Raw genomic sequence first — 22,893 nt, forward strand, 5'->3', positions numbered from 1 at the left:
CTGGCAGCAGCTCACCTGGAACAGGTGAACTTGGTGTAGAGGAACGAGACACTTCTGTCTCTTTCCTCTGAGCTGGGAGCAGGGAGTGACAGGGACAGGTATGTCCTGCTAAGCGTTTAGCAGCCACCATAGCTGTGCTGCTCCTGTTCTTGTGTTTGATGAGGTAGCAGCAGCAGCAGCAAAGATGATGTGTTTTTGAGAGGTCTGTCCCTTGTCTAGATGAACTGAGGACAGAAATGCGGCGTGATCAGTGTCACCTGTGGCTTTGATTAGGATACTATTGTGATGTTACCAGTAAGCCATTCCCCCCCCATCCTGAAGCTTCAGTTTACAAAGCTGAGCATCTATAAGCATGAGTATGTAATTCTTTCCCCACTTATATTTAAAAAAAAAAATAGACTGTTTTCTTAAACTCAATAATGAAAAAGAGCATTAAGTCTAAGTTGGATCTCCTCAATTTCTCTGGAAATCTCCTCTGCATGAACCAGCAGAATAAATTGGGAATTTGTTTTTACCCAACTTCTTTTAGCACTAAAGTTTGCTCAGTGTATATTGCTCTGTAGTGAAAGTGCTTGCTTATTTCTGGATATTTCCTTTTCCCCTACATATTATAGAAAGCAATACTATGAGCAGTAAAAGCACAGCATATTCTAGTCCTATCTGCTGCTGGAGAAAAAGTTATCCTTTCCCCTGCATTACAGGCTTTATCCTAGAGCTGGGATAAGTGGGCTTGAGAGAGCCCTGTGTGAGGAGAAGAAAGGTACAGAGAACAGCTCTTGGGCCATATCAATATCAGAACTGCTAGAACCCAAGTTTGCTTAATTATCTATTCTTTTCTTTCTAGTGATTGTTCATACAGATAGGGGGATTGTAGATGATGGGCTCCATTTGAGAAAAAAATCAGCTATTGCTCAAAGTAGGCATGATTATGCACTATTCCAGCAGCTACCTGTTTGGCAAAAAAAATGTGTGTGCAAGTGCATATACCACAAACACATCAGTGTAGAGCCTGGGAATTAGGGCAAGAAGGGAAGGAGTGATGGATGGATGGTTGGATTTTCTGGCTTTAACAGTCACTTCAAGTCCTATTTTCTCTTTAATTGACAAAAAGGAAGAGAGCTAGAGGAAAAAGTTGAAGTATCCTGTCAAGGCAGTGAGGGGCACAGCATCCAAAGAAGTCCTCTGGTCTATAGTGTTGGGAAAGTTTCTGGTTTGGGATGGGAAAGAAGTGGGATGACTGAGCAGAGAACACGGCTCTTCCCCTTTCTGATTAATTTTAACATTCTGCTCTGAATATTAGAAAGTACATTTGCAACAGATGTTTCATGGGGAGAAACCTCTTTAATCCCTTCCTTCAGGCTAAATAGCTTTACAAAATCCTCCCCAGGGCTTTGATAACCCAGTAAAAATAACAGCTGAGCTACAGATGATCACTAATCTTGCTGTATGCGTTCGATCACAAAATGGATGGCCAGTAATTTCTCACATGTAAGGGCTTTTGTGCTTAGATATGTTATGAGTTGCACTTTTAAAATCTCCTGATACAAATTAGGAAATTATATAATTGACTATGTGCTTGGGTCATCAAACATCAGCCACTTTCAACAGCAGCAAGATGAACATAGGATCTACCACGATAAATGGTATCAGAGCTGACAGAAGACTGAGTTAATGTGATTTAATGATCAAAATATTACTTCATAAGAGTAGGGGAAAAAAAATCACTTCCATATCCCAAATTGTATATTCATATTGGGATCTATTTTGACTGAATGCCTCAATCACTTGAAGCAACAAAGTTGGAGCTAGACCAACACTGAGCAGCTTGGAAAATCCCAGCCCTGAAAACTGTTGAAAGACTTCTAAGTAACTGGAGACATAATGAGAGATATTATTAACATTTCTTACTTATCTTGCTTTACTGCCTGGAGGCTTAGGTCAGGAATTTGGACCTCCTTTGAGCTGGGCAGCATGCATAAATTAGAGCAGATCTCCTTAAATTAATACAAAGTACTATGTTTAGAAACTGTTAAATATTGAGAAATATGGTTTCTTTGTGCCTCCATCTATGTATCTGCCATTAAGAACTACTAACACCTTAAATAGGGATTTTTTAGCTGCAAAATCAGCACCAGAACAGGATCTGCCAAGAGCCAGGTAGAGATTAAACCACTTTCTTTAGGCTCTGCAGCTTCTGGAGTCACACAGCTACACTAGAATCTAAATTGATTCTAAACTTAGATTATTTTTAAAAAGGAAGTTTATCTTTGCCTTTTATTGCATTGAGCTTTGCTGCTCTATGTAGGTCAGTGGCCAGTTTGTTGTAGCAAATAGTCCTTGATCTTGCAGAAGTCAGCCTGGAAATAAAAAAAAGGCTCAAGACTTTGTTGGAAGGGTCACGTTAAGTGGAGCCAAAATCTGATGGCACAGCTATTAATTATAGTTTTAATTCCTGGGTTTTTAGAAGGTCAAAGCCAGAGACGTGTCTGCTAACATTGCCTGTCTTTTCCAGAATCCTCATTTATTTCCAGGCCCTAAATTACTCCATATGTCCCAAATGTTTGCTTTCAAGGTTTTCCAGGGTGGACTGGGAAGGTAGAGTCTGCTTCTGTCCAGTGCATCAAGCCAGAACTGACTGCAGGGCAACATGGCCACTGCTGTCAGTCCCTCAGCTGCTGGTTGTGCACAGCACTTCTTCACCTGTGGTCTATGGAAATGATTACATCTGCTTTTATTTGGAACACAACGAAAGGGTCTGATCCTTCCTGCACTAAAGGTGTAACTGCTGTTTTGGTGTAATGCTCTGAAAAGTGAGACCCCCATCTCATCCCCACACTCTCAAGAAGAGTTCTTTTTTTTTTCCACGTTATTTTCTGCTCTCTTCCTGGGGGCTGCTGTGATTCCCAGCCCAGCTGCAGACGGTTCCTGTGGCAGAGGCAGATAGGCACCAGATGGCACATAGGACAGCATGGAGGGGAGAACAGGGGTAACAGTTCTCCTGGTGGAGGGTAGATAATGAAGGGTGAGGCAGAATCTCTTCGTGGAAGGAGGGGGCAAAGGGCATTGGCAATGCAGCTATTTGAGGGATAAAAACAAAGCTAAAATGATTTTGCTAAATACTGCAATGCTTCTCAGAAGGTCAGACATAGCAGTAGTGTCTGTAGATGATTCAAAAATTGCAGCACCCATTGCAATGGGGTCTTGCAGACTTAGGCACCATCATGAGCAAAGGAGAACACTAGAAAAGGTCTAAAAGTAGAGGTCGACATGGTCTCTGCAGCTTACCCCAAGGTAATGCAGCAAAAAAATACTTCCTTATCATTCAGAATTTCAGCTCTAAATATAGCCACAAGAATCTATTTTCTTTATTTTATGCTGCTTCTCCCACTGTCTTGATTTTCTCTTTTCCTAAACCCAATCTATTGTTCTCACTTGAGATCCAGAGCTGATGACTTGTTTGCTTTCATTGTCAAGTATTGCTTTCTGTTTCACCGCTGTTATCCTTCACTTGTACTTTGAAACAAAGGCACTATGCAAACAGAGAACAAACAGTGTCCTATAACAAAGCATTTAAGGCTTTTTTGTGTGTTGTAATGAATTGTCTTCTATCACCCCATATTGTTGACTAACTGTGAAACTTAGTACTCTCTGCTATCCACTGGATTTGGGGACCCAGCACTTTTTTCAAATCACTTTGAGGGTTTTTCCAAGCAAAAATCTTAATCCCCACGTCTTTATGCCAAGGGACAGGGCTTGGTGGCTCTGTATCAGCATTCCTATAACCAGGCAGGAAGAGGGCCACTACTTCTGGTCCAAGTAAAGCTGGCTTTTGATGCTATTTGGAAAGATCATATGGTTATAAATTGTGACACACTTAGCAGGCATGTATTTCTTTTTTTCTTCTTGTGTTCTTTCCTAGCTGCCATTCATTTTCTAGCTGTTTTACTCTGTACATTTTCAAAGATAAAAAAATTTCAGGAGGATGTGGGCATCTTTTACAAAACAGACTGATAAGTTCTCCCAGGCAGTAGAAGAACCTCCCCAAACTTCTGTTTTACTTATTAAATTTTTCAAGTTTGTACTTACTTACTATACTATGTGAAGCCCAAGATTTTTAAAAAAACTTTTATTTTTTTAATTTTTAAAAATCTGAAATCTAAAGAAAATCTTTAAAAAAATACAATAATGGACTCTGCAGGATGATAAATACACTAATAATTGACTTCTATTTCTTTGAAGATTATTCTTTCAAAGAACAGGTAGATGTAGAAAAGAGGCAGGGGTCACACCAGCAGTTACAGAGCACAGCAGGGAGTAGCCACTGTTAAACCCTTTGTTTCAAAGATGACCTCCCCGAGTTACACAGAAGTCTGTGGATGGGACAGTGGTCAGCACTGCTGAATCTCAGTCCAGGCTTGGAGCCAGTTCATAGCAGGCTCCAGACATCATCTCACAGGACATCAGTCTTCCATCATGTCTATGGTTCTGTGCCTTGTGCTGCTCCATGTGAGATGGCTCTGCCTGTGCTGATTCCTTCTACAGAAATCATTTCCAAGCCCATGTATTGGATGTTTTAATCTCTGAGAGGCAGAGTATTAAAGTGGGCAGAATTGTGCTTTACAATAGCAAAAATCTATGTAAAGCTACCTGCTCTTACTATCACCTTGTCCAATCTCAAGGCCTCAACTCTGGGGTGGGTGGTGGGGGTGGCACTTGTCTCCCCTTCCCATCCAGGGGTCAGCAGCCTCACTCAGGTTTTTCTGAAGCACCCAATTATCACCACCTGCATGCTGCTGTCAGCAATCTGTTCCTGATACCCCAGGGAACTGGTCCAGAGATTCCCTGGATCTCTCTAAAAACCCTTCCCTCAGCTTTCCTGAGTACCTGAAACACTCCTGTAGAGGAGAACTTAATCCAAGAGTGGGATTGTAGGACACCCAAATGGACCCTGGACTTGCTTGGTGGGGGGAAGCACCATGCTTATTATCCCAAGAGAATGATTAAACAGTTATTTAGGACTGTGAACTGTTTCTTGAAAAGCCGTCCTTTCAGAATCAAAGGTATCAGGAAAATGAAATTATTTGTCCTTCTGCTGTCATTAGCACTGAGCTCTTCAGAGGACAGGCTGCCCACGGAGAGATCTTTAGCTCGTGCTTCCGTAGACAATATCCCCCAGAAAGAAGGTTAACATTGATTCGCTTTTATTGCTCTAAAACTGGGAGGGCTGCAAAACCCAACCTAAAGCACAGCTTTGTTTTATCTGAACTCTGCTTCAAACCAGCCCATTAATAAAGTAATTGGGCATAGCCTGAGCAAATTGGAATCAAACATTGCTTATATTCAGCTCCTAATGTGCTCATTCTCTGGGGGCTGAAAGACTGAGCTGCGATGCAGCAGGGTGAGACTCGCCAGAAAGGACCACGTTGTGCAGGCTGGACTGTGAGCCAAAATAGCAGCCGCCTCTGTCCAGAAGAGGACAGTTCATTTGCTTGTGTTTGCGAGACTTTGCAGGACAGAAATGCTGTGGTTTGTTATTTACAGAATAAACCACAGAGTGGCTTTTCTGCTGAAAGGCTCCTTCATGTTTGGGCTGCAAGAAAATAGGAAGGAAAAGAAGGAGAAAAGTGTGGAAAGCAGGGGAAAACAAGGATATGGGGAAAGTATCCCGTCCTGCAGGTCTGCCTCACCCCACTCTGCTGTCTTGGCTTTATCCTGCCCTTTGTTGTCTTCCCTGCCTCTCCAGCTCAAGGAGGTGAGGCGATGTGCCTGCAGTCTGTTAGCAGGGGCAGGCTGTCAGCGAGGATCTGCTGCTGCCTCATTACATGGGAAAGCTGACAGTCCGTATCAGAATTCTCTGGTAGGACAGTAGCTGGGTTTGCAGAAATTGCCCTTATCCTGCCCAAACCAGACTAAAATCCTCCTGCCCCTGAGATAATGCCTGGGAACAATACCAACCTAAGGAGTGTGTGGCTTTCAGCATCCCTGTGAATTTGGAATGTAAGATGGCACATGGCCAGGCACCCAGCTCTGTGTTCAGACCACATATTCAAGCAGTAGCCCCAAGTTAGCTCTGGAAGATGCTTTCCAGCACCCTAAGACCACAGCTTGGGCCTTCCTTTTCTCCCAGCCCCAGCCACAGGGTGAGTCCCAGGCTAAGCCCCAGGCAAGGCACTTGCCTTTGCCTCCAACTACAGAGCCTTCCAAGACAAACCTAGCACCACCCCTGCTTTACTTTGGATTTTTCATTTACTTTAGATCCTTTCCAGTTCCTCTACAGCTGCAACTCTGTGTTTTTATTTTCTCTCACCTGTTTCATTTGGGAAGTCAGTGATGGAAAAGAAGAAGTTGGTTTTGTCATGGGAGATTAAATATTCATTTCAGACAAACCTCTTAGTACTTGCAGAAAGAACAGCAGAGGGCACTGGGTCTTTGACCTTTTACCTGTTCTACAGATTTTACTGCTCAGTCTTTTAAACCAATTAACTTGGCACTGACAGATAGAAAATCTCACAGAGAGGATGGGGAGACTGAGGTCAGCATAGGTGAGGAAGTTGATTCAGAAACACAAAATTGACTTTTGTGATGTATTGGTGGCTTCCACAACATCTCCATCTGAAACTGCTTAGTCAAAGTTAAGCCACAGACTTAAATTACACAGTAGGGTTTGGAATGGAGGAGAAAAAAGGCATTATAATCACTGTAACAGGGATTTTGCAGCCCTAAGGAAAATAAATACTTGAACACTAAAATGCTTCCAAAGCAAACTCACAATCCCAAGATTTCAAGCCTTCATCAAGTTTAAACCCTTTTAGGTAGCAAGGCTAAAACTGCATAAGTGACCTGCAGGTTGCTTCTTGTACTTACATCCTGGAGAGGAAGTTCCTGACTCTCGCAGCAGACTTCTGCTCAGCTTTCTTACCCATTTCTTTTGTTCCTTCTGAAGTCAACAGTCAATAGGTACCTAATGCTGCAGAGACCTACTTCTTATCATAAAACAAAAGAAAATATTATTGGCAATTGCATCTAAATAGAAAGTTATAAAATCATGAGAAAAAAACCCAGTATTTTTTTTGGATATAATAGAAAGGTTTAAAAGGCAAACTCAAATCCATTTATAGAATATTCTGGTGCCTAGTCCTGCAGCATAATATCGTGTATGCATCTATTGATCACCTGCTGGAGAGTAGCAGAGCTGTGCCCTTAAAAAATGAAGTTTTCTCTCCCTTCAGATAATGAGCAGCTTCCAGAACGGAGCTGTGACCCAGAGATTTGTAGGTTGGTACAGGTTTAAGAAAAAATTATTGACTAGGAAGAAAATAGAAAGGAATGAGTCTGGTGAGGAAAATGGTCCGAAAAAGCTGTATAAAAGCATAGTCAATTAGCTGCTGGAATGACTAATTTCCAGGTGGGTGGATCTGAGCAGCCTGCAGAAACCTGTGTAAAGCCCCAAGGCTCTGCTCCCAGCACGTGAGAGAAGTATCTCAGAAAGGGACCCAAAAGCATGAGCACATCTGCTGGGGAGCTTCATGATACAGTCAACAGGGGGTGGCCCAGAGGAAGCCAGGCAAGCTCAGAACCCACTTGGGCTGCAGTCATGAACCCTCTTTAGCAAAATAGAGACATAAGTCCTTCCTTCCAGGTACTTGAGCAGGAGTCAGCTTCATTTTTTTTCATGTAAGAGCTTTGCTGAGCTCTGCTGAGTGGTTTGGGTGGGGAAATGTGCCAGCAGGACTTTGACTCTGCTGGTGGTGGGCTGAGCATCACCTGCTGTTTTACAGGGCAGGAGGAGGAGATGCTCCCTCAGGGAAGAAGATGAGGGTGAGGAGGAGGAGGAGCAGGAGGAGAAGGAGGAGGACATGGAGAAGGTGCTCCCCGTCCTCCTCTGCTGACACCTTTTCAGCCTGCTGCAGAGAACATGGTCGAAGAGAGAGGACCAGAGCAGCGACCATAGTTCTGCTGTTCAGTGGTTTGGGAACTCACCTGGCAAGGAATGTCTTTTCAATTATGCCAGCTGTGTATTTTGTATTAAACAGTTACTAAAATACAGAATCTGCCCTTATCATGTATTTGGGACACAGACACCTGGGCTGCCAGCTATATACTCCATCTACCAGGCTACAGAGACATGCTGCTTCTCATGTACCCTTTTTCAGACCTCCTCAGCCTCACTGGCTTCTGCCACAATGGAGGGAGCCAGTGTCAGGTGCCCTGGGCCTCCTGCTCTTTCGTGCATGCAGCTGGTGTGTGTGGGTTTCAGGCAAGGAAAGGTTTGACACAACTTCCCAGCTCTTACAGGAGCGTTTCACAGTGAAACTGTTACATAAAAGACAGGTAACATCTCCTCCTCCTTCTCTGCCCACCTTTTGTAAGGAAACCAGCAGCTAGCATGTATTTTGTGAAGGGCTTGATTTTGTTGAAGTGTTGAAAGTGCACATTGCTAGTGTAGGATGCTTGGAGGGCTTTGGGAAAGAAATCTCCAGTTTCCATCCCCAAACTGGGTTTACTGGGGAGATAAATGGAATGGTTGACTGGGTGAATTATTTTTTTTCCATGAGCCTCGGTGAACTTGAAGGTAAAATAACGAGGAATGTTCCCAGGCAAAACCACAGCATAAGTGACCACAAGGGCTGCAGGGTTAGGTAACATTATCCTGTTTTCTCCTGTATACACACTCAGAAATCAGATTTCAATATGTCATTTTAAAAACTGAAGAGTCACCAGATTTCAAAATGGCAACTATAGATACTGGAGTATCTTGATCCATAGAATTGATTTAGTGTTAATATGAATTTATGTTTTTTTGGTATAAGATAATAAAAATACTTACTGGCTGGTTTGCTGACTTTTGCTGACTTCTGCCTTTAAGTCTTGCTTAATTTGGAGCTCAACACAGATGATGAATTCGCATATCATCATTTGCAGGTAATATATTTTCCCATATATTTTATTTTCTGTTAAGATAATTAAGTCAAATATACACAAGCCACAACTGTTAGCTTGTATATGCCAAGCTGCTCTTGAAGTTGTCTTTTCCTTTCTCTTACAGCTGCTTATACTGTTTCTTAAACTATCTCATCCTACATAATGCATTTAGGTCTAAGAGCTGAGATTAAATGGCAGGTATAAAACCAGGTCTAGCATCTCTGTAACTTGAACCTTGAATGACAAAAGTTTTCTGAGGGAAGGAAATACACGGTATATTCAGGGTAAACTGTGGGTTCATAGTGAAAATTAATAATACTGTGAAAGAAAATTAATAATACTGTGAAAGAAAATTAATAGATGGAAAGATACTAAAGTGACTCTGTTCAGATGCTTTTAGGTTAAATAATATATTCTGAAAAGTCACTTTTGTTCTACGGTAAGGTGGGAGCTTTATGTTAATTTCTTTTATTCCTGGATCATTTTCTCCCTGAGGTGTCATCAGTTGAATTTTCAGTACTACATTGAAATGAATATTCATTACAGAGTTAGAGCTTTTGAAAAATCTGCAGGGAAAAAGGAAAAAAAAAACTAACTCCCTTCTCTTCTGCTGCTTTCTGCAGCTCTGAACATGCACAGCTCCTTCAGGTTAGCAAAGCAGCTCATAGTATCCGTGTGCTCCCAGGCATGGCTCTGAGCTCTCAGGTATCCCCACATGTATGGTGGGACCAGGGGGCCTAACAAGAGCTCAACACAAGAGTGAGAGTTTGCAGGGTTAGGGTCTGTAAGAACAATGAAAAATAAGATCCCACATATTTTAGAGCACACTTCAGCTGGTGGCAAGAAGGATAGCTCAGGTACTCCCTCAGGGAAGTGAAGGTGCTTGAGCTCATCACGGTGAGTCTGAACCCTTTTGGGAGGTGGAGCGGTCACAAAGCAGCCTCGGGCTTCTGTGAGCAGAACTGCAGATAAGCAGGGTGAGCCAAGTCCTCAAGCACAGAAAAAAACCCTGTGCAGTATCAGGAAAGTGGCCAAAATGGCATTGAAGAGTGAGTCAAATAGTGTGGATATTGGACACTGGGGGCTGGAACTTCAGGAAATAAGAGTGAAATGTCACAGCTCTCACTGCTCAATAGTGTGGTTTTAAAAATCCAATACATAAAAAGCAGTGACAAGGTGAATCCCTTGGTTGACAAGACAGGAGGAGCTTTTCACCAACCTTCTCTTTAAGGGATATATTTTAAAAGTGATTTCAATGGCATGGAGAACAACACCACAATAAATTGCACAGGGGGTTGCAATTTACAAATAAGGGGAAACTCTTTCCCAAGAGTGGGACTGGGTTGGTGCAGCCCTTCCAAAAGCTCAAGAAATTGAGCCTCTGCCTGGTCCTCAGTTCCTGCTGTTTCCACTGCAATTGGTGAAATGCTCTCAATGGGACATGGCAAGCATTTGTCCAGACATAATATTGCCACAATGTTAAGAACACTTCTGATTTTTTTAGTCTTAACACAGATTCTTGACATTCTGTCTCAATAATGATATTTGTAATTTTGGGCTCAGTGAGTAATAAAAAAGCTGCATTTAGTGCCACACAGTGGTAAAAAAAATAATTTCAGTGAGGATGGATATTCCGAAGCAATGTAGAACATTAGATATTAATGCTGAACTTAAAAAAGGAACCATACATTTAAAAAAATTAGGACACACCAATCAATTAGTGATAAGTGTCACCGAGATTTCCTCACCTGAGTATGGTTTATACCACTAGCCAGCTAGATGTGCAATATAGGAAACTTGACTCTGGAATTTATAATCAACTTGCTCTGCCATAAGCAGAGCGCTTTGCTCCCTTATAGCCTTGACAAAATAGTGAGGGATGTGACATTGGAATCTGCCAGCCTTTGCAGGTGGTGAGCTGCACAGCAGCCATTGGGCAGAGCCATGCTGGATTAGAGCTGTAAAGATATCTCAAATAATATGGAGTAGTCTCTGGAAAAAAAAAAGGCTAATTTGGGGTCCCTGGATTGGGAAGAATTTTGCACATTTTGGTGATGAGTAGTTTTCTTGCTTAGGTACTGCAGAGAAATATTACTGTTGTTAATTACACAAGTAATGGTACTTCTGCAAGTGTGATGCATTCTGTAATGTATGTGATGCAATTAATCTCCAGCCATCCAGGACCTTCAGCAACCCTCTGAGTGTCCTTGTGACACAAGGATTTGGGGATTAGAAGGCAGACCCCTGCTCAAAATGGTTGATTGCAAGAGCTCAGTCTGTAGCAACAGTGGAATAGGAACAAAGCCCTGCTGTCCCTTTCAGCAGGGGACAGACACACTCACACAGGAGGCAGACACACACATACAGGCCTCCTTTCTTGAGAAATTTCTTGCACACACAGATACTAATTTATGAATTTACACCAGTCTATTTCAGAATGAGACATAACTGATCATTGGGCTTTTGTTGTATGCCTACGCTAAGCTGGGAATCTGTCCTCAGCAAGGTATTGGGATACTGGGCCCTTGGTATTAGGAATAAAGCTTTAAGTGGTGTTTAGTTGGTAGAGCCAACCTGAGGAACCAGAGTAAGCTAGATGAAATAGCACCTGTAATGGTTAAAACAGGCTGAAATAAGTTAATAAGCCCAAACTTTTCCCAGCTAGTTCCCCAAAAGATAAATACACCTAAACATATGTATGTTTATACAGGGTTATGAAAGGGTCAAACCTGTGGCTTAACTTCAGATTCAGGAAGCACTCAGCTCTTGTTCCAGGCATGCAACTTTGTCAGTCAGCACATTGTACCAGGCTCCAGAAGGAAGAGGAAAATGTTTTTGCAGTTAAAGCAGTGCTCTACACTTACAGAACTGTTTTTCCTGCCTTTGCTGTGCTGCATGATCTCACAGGGCCTCCAGCCAGAGCTGGTTATAGCTACCTGAATAGCATGTGCAGTAGGACAGGCAAAGACTTGGCTTTTGGTATAGGATAGGAACAACACCAAACAGGAGATAAAGAAGCTAAATTTGATGTTTTTGCAGTTCGCACTGGGATGCTCACCTGCTTCAAACTACAGATTGAGTCAGTCTTGTTCCAGCTGCAGAGTTCCAGCTGATGCCTATTGCCTGCTCCTCTGAAAGCAAACTCTTACAGTTCTCCACACAGACATTTTTCAGGTAAAGACGCAATAATTGCTGACATTAGTCTTGCTTCAGGCAAAACCAATATGGCACGCTATTTGGGAGGATATTTAAATTTATTTAAAATAAAATGGTTGTAGTGTACTACCCTACCTACATTGCCAATACTAAAGTAATGTCAACATATTGGTATAAAAGTCTTACGGCGTCATAGGAAGTAACTCTATATGAGCTGGGTGAGATGGTTCACCAGCACACAAAACAGTACAGAATCCTCCATGCTGAAAAAGAAAGGTGTTTGGCTTAGTTTTGTTGTTTGAACTGAGAAGGAGCCTACGAGGCAGCCCTGGAACCACCATGCAGCTGAGGGTACCAAACAGGCCCAAGGTAGCACCAGTGAGCCCCATCCTGTACAGCTGTGGTGGCACGGCGTGGATTTGGGCTGCAGTCTGTCAGTGGAAGCCTGGTGGCTGCATCCCAGAGATGCTGATGTATAAAAGCAGCCTCCAGCTAATCCAAGGCTCCATCAGCCTTTACCCTTGTGCAACCTCTGCACTGGGATGAATACTGAGCCTTTTGGCTAAGAATAGAATTTTAAAAAGCAGAGAAAGAGAGAAACTACTCCATGTGAGTTAGTGGGAGCCACTAAACCCAAGCTGTTCCACAAATGAGGAGGAATTAACATTCAGGACAGGGAAGTAAGCACAGTAGAGTTTATTTTTACAGCCCAGCATGCTTGCAAACTTCATGGCAGTACATGGAAGGAGTGAAGGGATCCATACCACTAGCATATGGAGCACAGGCAAAGACAGCTTCTGTGAGCAGTTTGACAACTATTTGGCTGCATTCTGCTCAAAATATTTATGACAGCAGCAAGTCAGAGCTGCCACAAAGAGGACAAATTCTTTGAAGTCCACTTGGGAATCTCCATTTTCATCCAGGTTCTTGAAGACTCTATCAATAGCATCCTTGTCCTTCCCTGACTGCAAAAGAAAAGAGCAGGTTGAGGTGAGGGGAGGCACAACCCTAATGAAGCAGTATCTCTACCCACACCCCAAACAAGGTCCCTGGTGGGGCTCTGGGCCCTTGCTGAGGTGTGGGGGGGCACCCATGGAGCGTGAGGCTGGTGCCAGCTCAGAAATGTGGTACCTTTGGTACCTTCCCTTTGGGAATCATGATAGAGTTGCCTGGGAGGTGGATGTGTGATGGAGGTGTGCTGGAGGTGTAAAGGCTCCTGCCTGCAGCCCTGCCATCAGCCTGCCCAGAACATCAGGTTATCATGTTTTCTGCTAGCGAGACCTTTTTTCCTTCTCTTTGCTTGTTTTGTGGATTATATCTCCAGGTACATGAGTTCCTTCACACTGTGCTTGGCTGAGGCAACTGCTCAGCACCCAGCACAGGACATGGGACCATGTGGGACTGCTCTACCTCCACCAGCCCTTCTTGGTGGGAGCTGCACATCTCCTCCTCCTGCTGCCTGAAACGCACATCCTTCCCATAGGAACTCAGGGCACTGATGGCTTCAGGCCCAGGTTGGGAGCTTTGGGTGACAGGAGGACCAGACACGAGTCCCACCAACTTCAGAGTACAGGCACAGCCTCAAGCCTCCCATCCTCTGCACAGGGAAGCATGTGCTCCCTGGGTTTGTTACACCTGAGAGCTGCAGTCATGGAGAGACATGTTTTCTCCATTTAAAACCACATTCATCATGATTAAAGCTGTGTGACACAAAGCCCTGAGGACATTACCCAGATGAATTGAATGCCGTGTCTTCCCCATCCGCCCCCCTGGAGAGGCTCAGTTGGAGCTCAGGCAGTTTGCCTGGGGCAAATGTCGAATTCAAGCTTCACTGAATACCTCCACCCCAGAAAAGGTACAAACAGCCTCAAAAGTGCTTCAAGTCCTGCTGCAGGAGCTGGTGGCTGGGAAGGTGCCTCCTGAAGCCAGTGGGATGCTAAGCTTGAGCTACTGCAGCAAAAAATAGCAGAATAATCTTTTTCTAAGTTTTGTTTTTTTGTTTTTAGTTTTTATTTTGCCAAAATATACTAAAAAAAAAAAAAGAAAATATATTTGCTAAAGTAGCCAACAGGAGGGCTTTTCGGCCTGAGTCCTAGCAGTGGTTATCTCCAGGGATTTTCGAAAGCGCAGTTTTAAAAATAAACAGGGGATGGCAGTACAGACCTATCTAATCTAGGAAACAACCGTGAGGACTTAGTTGAAGATAAACAAAAAATAAATCTGATATTATACTAGAAAGAAATTATATAACATTTTGGAAAATTTCTACGAGTTTAAAATATTTACTACTTTAATTTAAATCCGTAGGCAATTCTTGATCATGTTCTAATTAACTAAATTTCTCATTCTGTAATTTCATGTTTCACTTTAAATACATGCGCCTTTAAAATCACTAAAAATTGAACCAGTTATCTAGATTTGACTGATGAATGTGTTTTTATTCCTTTTCATTTTGTAAATTAAAATGAGCTTTAATTTTATAAGTGAAATATATGAACTAGTTTTAGCCTCTGAATTACTTCTGAAATGCACAAGTGGGAATTGTTTTTTGGAAACTCTTTATAATTTCCTTCAGTCTTGTGGTATTTCTGCCTCTGATTGATTCAAGACCTTTCCAGACAGTTGTGAGCTGTGTCAGCTATTACCAGTTCTAAGGCCAAAAGTCTACATGAGCATTTTAAAAATACTGTTTCCCAGAATTTCTTGCAAATAAAAAAATGTGGATATAAATTTCAGGAAAATGCACGTAAAAGTTTTTTTTCTGAAGTCAGACTTACGTTTCATGTTTTTTCTGGTAGGACAGCAGGACATTGTTGGTTTAAATTTATTTGAAGTATGGGCATAAAAGTGCTGGGTTTTTTCTAGAATAGGTAAAGCAGGAAAGGAAGAGGGAGACTGGAACATAAGAGAACCTCTAGCTAATTATCTTCCTTGAGAATTTCAGTTTTTCCAGCAGTTGCAGGAAATAAGTAGAGCCAGTAAAAACATCTGCAGGCTGGAGAAAGTGGTGCCTGGCCAGTAAACACAGTCAGGAGAGACCTTTGAGCATCACTCCATTTGGTAGGGATCTAGTGCAGTGGCTTCCCAACTTTATTTAGACCAAATATTGAGTGTCTGGGGGATTTCCATGCCCTCTTAGAACCGTGGTTTTGTTGTTGGTTTTGTTTCTCTTTACCCAGGAGTGCTATAGGTAACACACAGTTCTGTGCTCAGGAGCTGGACACTTCTATGATGCTGTTGGGTCACAAGCACTGATCTGTTTTATACAGCTTTTTCAGGAACATTTTAATCTATTCCCCCTGAGCCACCCAGGTCCTTATTCTGAATATTGCACCTCTGTTTCATTTGTGAGATGAAGGCATGGGTTCCATGTGGTGAATTCATACAGCTTGCATGAGAAGATACTAAATTGTATAAAGTACCCTGGCTGCTGCGCCCTGAAATAGTTATTAAAAACCTGAATTATTCTGGATACAAAAAGTGGGAGCCACACATGGATCACTTGGTTCTGGGCTTTTGACATTAAGAACAATAAATGTACAGACAGAGAAACATTACTCTGATGTGGAAAGAACAAGACCATTAAAAGTATGTTCTGGATTTTTAGTGAAGGGAAGCAAATACAAAACAATTGAAAATGGAAAGTATTTTGTCTCCCTGGCAGCTAAAACTTTTACTATAACATATTAAGTATCTTGAATACCTCCTTAAATGCACCTGATCATTACATACAAATCTATGTTGTAAAATACATTTTCAGGTCTTTCTTTTGCTATTAAAGACAAATGCCAAACACTCTGCTCTGAGTTCATCTGTTGTTCTGGTTTATGCATCATTTTGGTGAGCATACTCTGTATGTAGTATAAATACCTGGAGAAGGTAAGTGTATAAATATTTAGAGAGATTTCCCATCTGCAATCAAGATCTTCAATTGCTGACAACACAACCACCTTCACAGCAGTTGTGACATGACGTGAGCTGATAAATCCAGAACCACAGAAGTAGTAGGTGAATTCTGAAGCTGAAATCCAATCTATTGCAAAGCCATTGTCCCGATAGCTCAAGTGATGAATTTAGCAAACAGAGAATGGCCCTAAATATTAGAATCAGTTTTACACAGTATGTGCAAGGCGTCTTTTTTATTTTACACTTTCCTACAAACCATTGCATATTTCTGGATGAAATTTCCCTGATAATGTACTGAAAACTGTGCCTGCAGGTAGCTCTTGCACCTGCTACACAGAAACGATGCTGTTCTCTTACCGCAAGGAAGTTTGGGAACTCTTTTTCCAGGAGGGTCTTTAGTTCTGCTTTGCTGAGGGTTTGCCTGTTGCCATCAGTCCTTGCATAGTTGTCAAACACAGCTATGATCATTCCCATCGCAGTTTCCAGCTGAGACATGTTGTTGCTGGAGTGCGGCTTTCTCCTGAACAGGCACAGCCAGGGCTCTCTCAGAGGATGGAGACTGGTCTGAGTTTGGGGTTCTTTAAGCAACTGTCCCATCCAATGAACAGTCACACACCAGAGGGACAGTTATCCCTTGGCAAACATCCGTATCTGAGCACCGCCTGGAGTACACACCTCAGTGCTTACAGCTATGCAAAACTCAAGTTTTATCGCCCTAGTGTGACTGGCACAACCAGTTGCTCACCAGTAGAAACCAGCCTCTCCTTCAAGATACACAGTGTGACTAACAAACGAAAATCAGATTTTGTTATTGGCTGTTTGCTCAAGATTTGTTCTTTCTGATATGCCCATGGGAGCAGTGGGTTGGTAGCCCAGCTTTGGCATAGTATGTGCCAGCCTGCTCAGCAGGAGAAGGAGATCTCACCTCTCCTTCACTACCATAGTTAGGGGCTCTGTGAGGGGCTGCAGACACAGACTGCCCCCTCTGCCATGCAGAGGAGCTTGTTACAGACTAGATGGCTCACTAGCACACACTTGGGATGAGATTCTCTGGATCAAAGTAGAGGTCTGCTCTGCAGACAGCTAACACAGTCCCCTTGTGCTTGCACTCAGTCCACAGCGCATATCTCAAACAGGTCTTATGAACCAGCATCTCTCCAGGGCCAGCAAAGGGAGTTTTGGAGAGCCCCTCCACAAAGAACTTGCTCAGGTGGAGATAGCTGAAGCAATAAATCTGATACTTGAGCAAACAACCAGTATCAAAATCCATCTTCATCTGCAGTAAAATAACTTGTTATTTACCCTATGCAGTATCAAATTTTACAATGTCTTGTACTGAAAAGAAAAGGTCACTCTCAAGTCCTGTGGTCCTCTGTGACTGATGAACTTTGTAATTTGCTTGTAAATTGTGATCCCCCAGACCTGGAGGAACTCATTTGAGGTTAGTTACATCTACAGTAGCATCTGCAGAACAGGCACACCCTGAGCAAATTATTTGAGGGAACCGATCAAAACATGTATGAATAACGCTGATGGACCCCAGTGAGCAGTGTTCAGTGTAGAAAACTCTGACTATGGATTCCCAGAATTAAACCTGGATGTTTGGATGTCTTTGGGCATACCTCTGCATGCTTGAAGATAACTTTCCACTCATGATGTGCTATAGACAAGTTAGCGAAAATTGATTTTTAATTAAGAAAAATTTTTAAAAATTAACCTCTTTTCTCCCAGATGCTTATAGCCACCTGTTTCCCAGGCAAAATCTGTCCTGTAGTATCACCAACATCTCAGAGCAAGACTGTGCATCACACGTACATGGAAATCTAAAACCTTTCTGAAACAAAACCCCCATGATTTTCTGTCTTACGTTTTCCAACAAGAGATTTTGCATTTTCAAAAAAATCAAAGCAGCATCTTAAGCTGTGTGCTTTATTTAAACAGTTCATGAGAACTATTTGTTCCTGTGACTTCAACCTCATGACACAGTTGCAACTGATTTGCATTACAGGGGTAAGGGTTTTAAGTAAACTTTGAAGTTTTTACATTTAAGTGCATCTTGAAACCTGTGGGGTTTCTTTAGAAGGAACAAGGAGAGAGGAAACTTGTTAGCTATGAACATCATCTGGCATTTGCACCAGGTGTCAAGTGCCAGAAACTTTTCTTTGTCCCTTTCTGACACATATCTGTAAAATGAATATTAAACAAGACAGTAAAGAAAAATCAATTCCTCCCTCTAAAGGAAAAATGACCAAAATAAAATGTTTACTTCACAGCTTCTCATGACTTTGAATCATGAACGTCAGTATAAGTTACAAGGGAGGAAAAGTGCCCTGAAATGCAGAGAGGGAGAACAGCTTCAGTCAACAGGATATGTCAGTATGTCCACACCTTTGCCACATAACCTGGGAGAAGAGGTGTCCTCATTCTTGACCCATTTTCCTCTGCAAACACAGGTGACTCACAAGTTTTGAGAATGTGGCTGCAAAAGTGCTAAAACACAAAATAAACCACTGGGCTTGAATTTCTACTAACTGAAAGGTCACCATGGTAGCACTGCCTGGTTGACTTTCTTTATTTTCAATGTGTCATATTTGTATTCATGCCCATGCACACACATCAGTGCTGCTCAGAGTTTTCAGTTCACACTTTCTGTATTGTTTAAATATTTTCTTATGATTTGTTATTAAAAATAGCAGCTCTGTGCACACAACACAGACTATTACAACTGTTTGCAAAACCAAAGAATACAAATAGGAGGCCCACACAGGAAAGCAGGCAGTGTTTTGATGCCAACCCATCTGTCCAGCTCCCCAGTGAGATAAACCATTTTCTGTGGGCTTATTTATATAAAATTTAAATTTTATATTATTGTTTTAATGTAAACAATACCCATTATTTGCTTCTTTCAGGTTCCTTTCTTTGAAGAATGGTATAGGCAACAGCTTGGATGAGTATTTACTAAGGGTTTATACAGAATTAGGTCTTGTTATTCCTAATTTAGACCAAAAGTTTAAATTATTTATGTGATACAAATGTGGACTGTCACACACATAATTTACAAAAACCATTTAGATATGGCATTTGGTCAGATATTCAGGCTTACATGAGATTTGTGTGACTTCGTGCTGATGTTCTCTTAGAGAATAGATTTTATCCCATGTTCTTTGCAGCAGTGTCTATTTTGGAGAAGTCTGAATAAATAGATTTATCAGCTCTACTGTAAAGAGCCATTTGTGTCACAGCCAGCTGAACAGCTGAAATGGGATAGCTGCAATTGTCAAAAAGGGATTTTTTGACAATTTCCACAAATCTGTTACATATTTGAATGGAAGAAGCACATGAAAAAAAAAACACAACTTGAAATGATAAACTCACTATTTTTCGTGTTTCTTGGCAGCAGTATGAAAACACTTTATTTTTCTCTTAGCAAGAGGGTAACATCTGAACCATAAAAAACCACTGCATGTTCCATATTGAGAAAAAGTTATCAAAACCCTCGTATTTTCCAGTGTCCTGGAAAGCTTGTTGAACTTAGAGTATCAACACACTTTATTTACTTTGCACTCCTTCTGAAAACTTGCTCTAAGTCTGGTTAACGGTTTTTAAAGGTTATTTCATTTCTGCAATACACGGTGAATTTATTTATGTCTAGTGAGCAAATAAGGCAATTACTACATTCCTTTGCAAAACAGTAAGAAAGGTCCAACTAAACAGGCGGTGGTGAGGCACAGGCAGAAGAGGAGCTCATACAAGCACAGGGTGATGTTCAGTGACACCCTGGATACGTTCTGTTAATTAACTGACATATAGGTTGCCATTGTTTTATTATCATTTACTTCCCAAAATATCCTTAAAATATATTTTAAAAATTCAGTTAATAAGCCCACATACTATTTAAATGAAGTTTAAAGGCAGGTAGAATGGAGAAGACCAAGGTCAGCTAACTGGCTGTGTGACTTTCTGAGTTGAGAGCTGAGGTAATGACACTGTTGTCTGGCAAAGCTGTGCCACGGGAAACACACTTTCATCATTGCATATTGACTCTAATCAAACACATTTATTAGTGCATGAGACACAGTCATATTAGACTGTAAAATCAATGAATATTTTACAGCCAATCAATTAATATCTGCAGTGTAAATACTTCTGTCTAGTTTTCAATCCTTGATTGAATAATTTCCTGGATGCTATTCTTTACAGGTTTTTTTCTACTTCAGTTTTAAGATTCTTGATATTAAGGCTTCCAAGACCACCTTTTTTAAAAAAATGTAATGACATAAAAAGAGGTCACACTCTAAGGTAACTGAATGTTGTCCACACAAGTGCTGCAGTCATGATTTTTAAGTATGTGTTTCCTCATCCAGTCTCACATAAGCAGCCCGTCATTTGCTCTACTTTAACACTCACATAAAATCCCACTCAGCTGTCAGCCAATCACATTGAGCTGTGCTGAGCATAGTAAAAAGTTGGTCTATGGCATAGTCAGAAAGAATAGGAAAAAAAAGAAAAGAAAAATAAAAGAAAAAGAAAAAAAGAGACAAAAAATCAGAAGGGATCAGGGAGAGCTGTGACGGAGAATAGTTGTTTTGTAACCTTTAAAACAGACTGAGTGAACCTTTTAAAGGAAGATCCTATTTGCTAGAGAGAGGTAAGGACATATAAAAATGGCAAAGCCAATGAAGCCAATTCCAATGAAGCTTTCAAGAGACTTCTGTACGCAGAAAGGAATATTTTGGTCATGTTAACTTGTCATAAACTAAGCAATACTCTTTTTCTTTTATTGTAAAAAACATTTTCTCAAAGGGAAGGAATCCCTAAGAGAAAGGTGTCTTGTGTTGAGTGTCTTCACATCAAGAAAACATTGTTGAGTGTCCACACATCAAGAAATCATTGTTGAGTGTCCACACTTCAAGGCAACACATCAAGAAAAACCCTCTGCATTCCCCATTAAAAAACTTTTTTTTTCATTTTCAAATATTAATTTATGTATACATTGAAGATATGGATAGGGCTGGCCTGCTATTGTAGAACTGTGCGTAAAATGAGGTGATATCCATGTATGCCACCAGGAAGATTTACAAGGCAATTTTATGGAGTGGAAGTTCCCCCAGTACACATATTTTACAGAACTGGCTGCTTTTGGTTTCCAGAAAGCAATCACAGGGTGTAGTGCAACTGATAAGCAGTGGGGATTTTTCAGCAGGCAAACAGTGACATCGTTCTGTCACTGTTAACGGGGCAGCAACACTGCTCTGATGCTGGGCTCAGAAATACTGAAAGGGGGAGTGGGAAATGGGAACCAGAGTATGCCTTTGTAATAGACCATGTAACTTCAGACTTCACTTACCAGAAAAAGAGAAGGCCTTCAACAAACAGGGAAATAAAAAATGATATGCAGAGATCTGGGAAAGTCCTCGCCTTGGGGAGAGGAACCCAACCATGAATGGACTCCCACCTAGAAGAGAGGATGCGTGACTGTGTTGAGGAATTGTGGTCATGAATACAAATATAGGAGTTGGATTACTTTGGCCAAAATTTATCTTTTAAATGTGGTTATATCTACCTAGATGGACTGCCTACTATGTGTATTTAATAGAGGAGCCATTGGTGTGACAGGACACTGGTTATGGTGTCTCAGAAATAACCTGCATCTGCCTGAGGTCCTCATGCTCAGTGCCCAGGCCCACTGCTCACACAATTTTGCTACCACACTGAAGATCTGAAGGCAAGGTGAGAAAGCACTTGCAATTTTTTCTGCCCAGAGGCAACTGGTTTGAATGAAATGGTAACTACTCTTTCCATTTCATTCTTGCTTGATAGCAGCCCCCATTTGAGATTAGATCTAGAGTCTTTTGGTTAAGGTTAGTATATATTTAAAAAGAAACTTGAAATGATAAATTATAATGTTGTACAGCTGCTAAACTGACAAAGCAGAGTTTTCCTATCTGAGCAAACAAAATATTTTAGTATTTTTGGAGTGTCTGTCATCCTACTACGTGACCTTTTTCTGCTGTCTTCCTTAGAGAAGCTTATGGCTTTTTTCCACTCTTCAGCATTAAAAGCCGTAAAGTAAAAAAGAGAGCAAGACCTATTATTTGCTTTCATGATTTATTTCCACAGCAGTATCAGAAGTCCTAACCATGGACCACAATTGTGAAAGGCCAGGCAACACACAGATTCGGCATTCCTGGTTTGTGGAGCTGGGCATTCACATTTATGACAAGACAAGCACATCAGCAAGAACATACAGCATTTCAGAGCAGAGTTACCTTATGATTTTGAACCCCTAAATAATTTAGTTATACCTCTAATCTCTGGCTGGTTTAAGTTCATTAATAATACTTAGATGCTGCACTTGCTCCCCATTTGCCTTACCCTTTTCATACTCCACCCCTGTGGAATTGAATACTTCCTGAGATAGAGTTAAGAACTAACTTTGATAAGAGCAGCTTGGGCTGTATAAGACGCTGTCAAGCCTTGCCAACAGGCTCTGCTCTGGAAAAAGCACAAGGAATTAATAGTTGTCACATCGTATCAGCCAACAATATCCACCAGCACCCACCACCAGACCAGCGCAATTCAGCCAAAGCCCTGTTAGTAAAATCTACCAGTTCATTAAAATCCTTCCTCTCATTGTAGGATTTCACAGAATCACAAAATCAAGTAGGTTGGAAAAGACCTCTGAGCTCATGGACTCCAACCTTTGACCCAACACCACTTTGTCTACTAGACCATGGCACTAAGTGCCACATCCAGTCTCTTCTTAAATACCTCCAGAGACAGTGACTCCACCACATTATGTAGAAAACAAGAAGCATTTACACATGATCACCTGTCCTTTCTCTTGGTTATAGAACTTAGTTAATGCTCTTTTGATCTGCAATTTGTTTGTCAGTTGTATTTGCAGTT

General features: G+C 41.5%; 1 protein-coding gene across 1 annotated transcript; it reads right to left on the reverse strand.

Moving 5' to 3' along the window:
• Positions 1-12,759: 12,759 nt before the first annotated feature.
• Positions 12,760-16,654, reverse strand: S100P (S100 calcium binding protein P). Its single transcript, XM_027686583.1, has 2 exons — positions 16,342-16,654; positions 12,760-13,043 (listed from the first exon to the last, which is right to left on the reverse strand). The coding sequence occupies exons 1-2, from the start codon at positions 16,579-16,581 to the stop codon at positions 12,894-12,896; spliced, it is 390 nt and encodes a 129-aa protein (XP_027542384.1). The 5' UTR covers positions 16,582-16,654; the 3' UTR covers positions 12,760-12,893.
• Between the last annotated feature and the right edge of the window lie 6,239 nt (positions 16,655-22,893).

The sequence above is a fragment of the Neopelma chrysocephalum genome, unplaced genomic scaffold (genome assembly GCF_003984885.1).
Source record: "Neopelma chrysocephalum unplaced genomic scaffold, ASM398488v2 Primary Assembly neopelma1_71, whole genome shotgun sequence".
Lineage (NCBI taxonomy): Eukaryota > Metazoa > Chordata > Aves > Passeriformes > Pipridae > Neopelma > Neopelma chrysocephalum.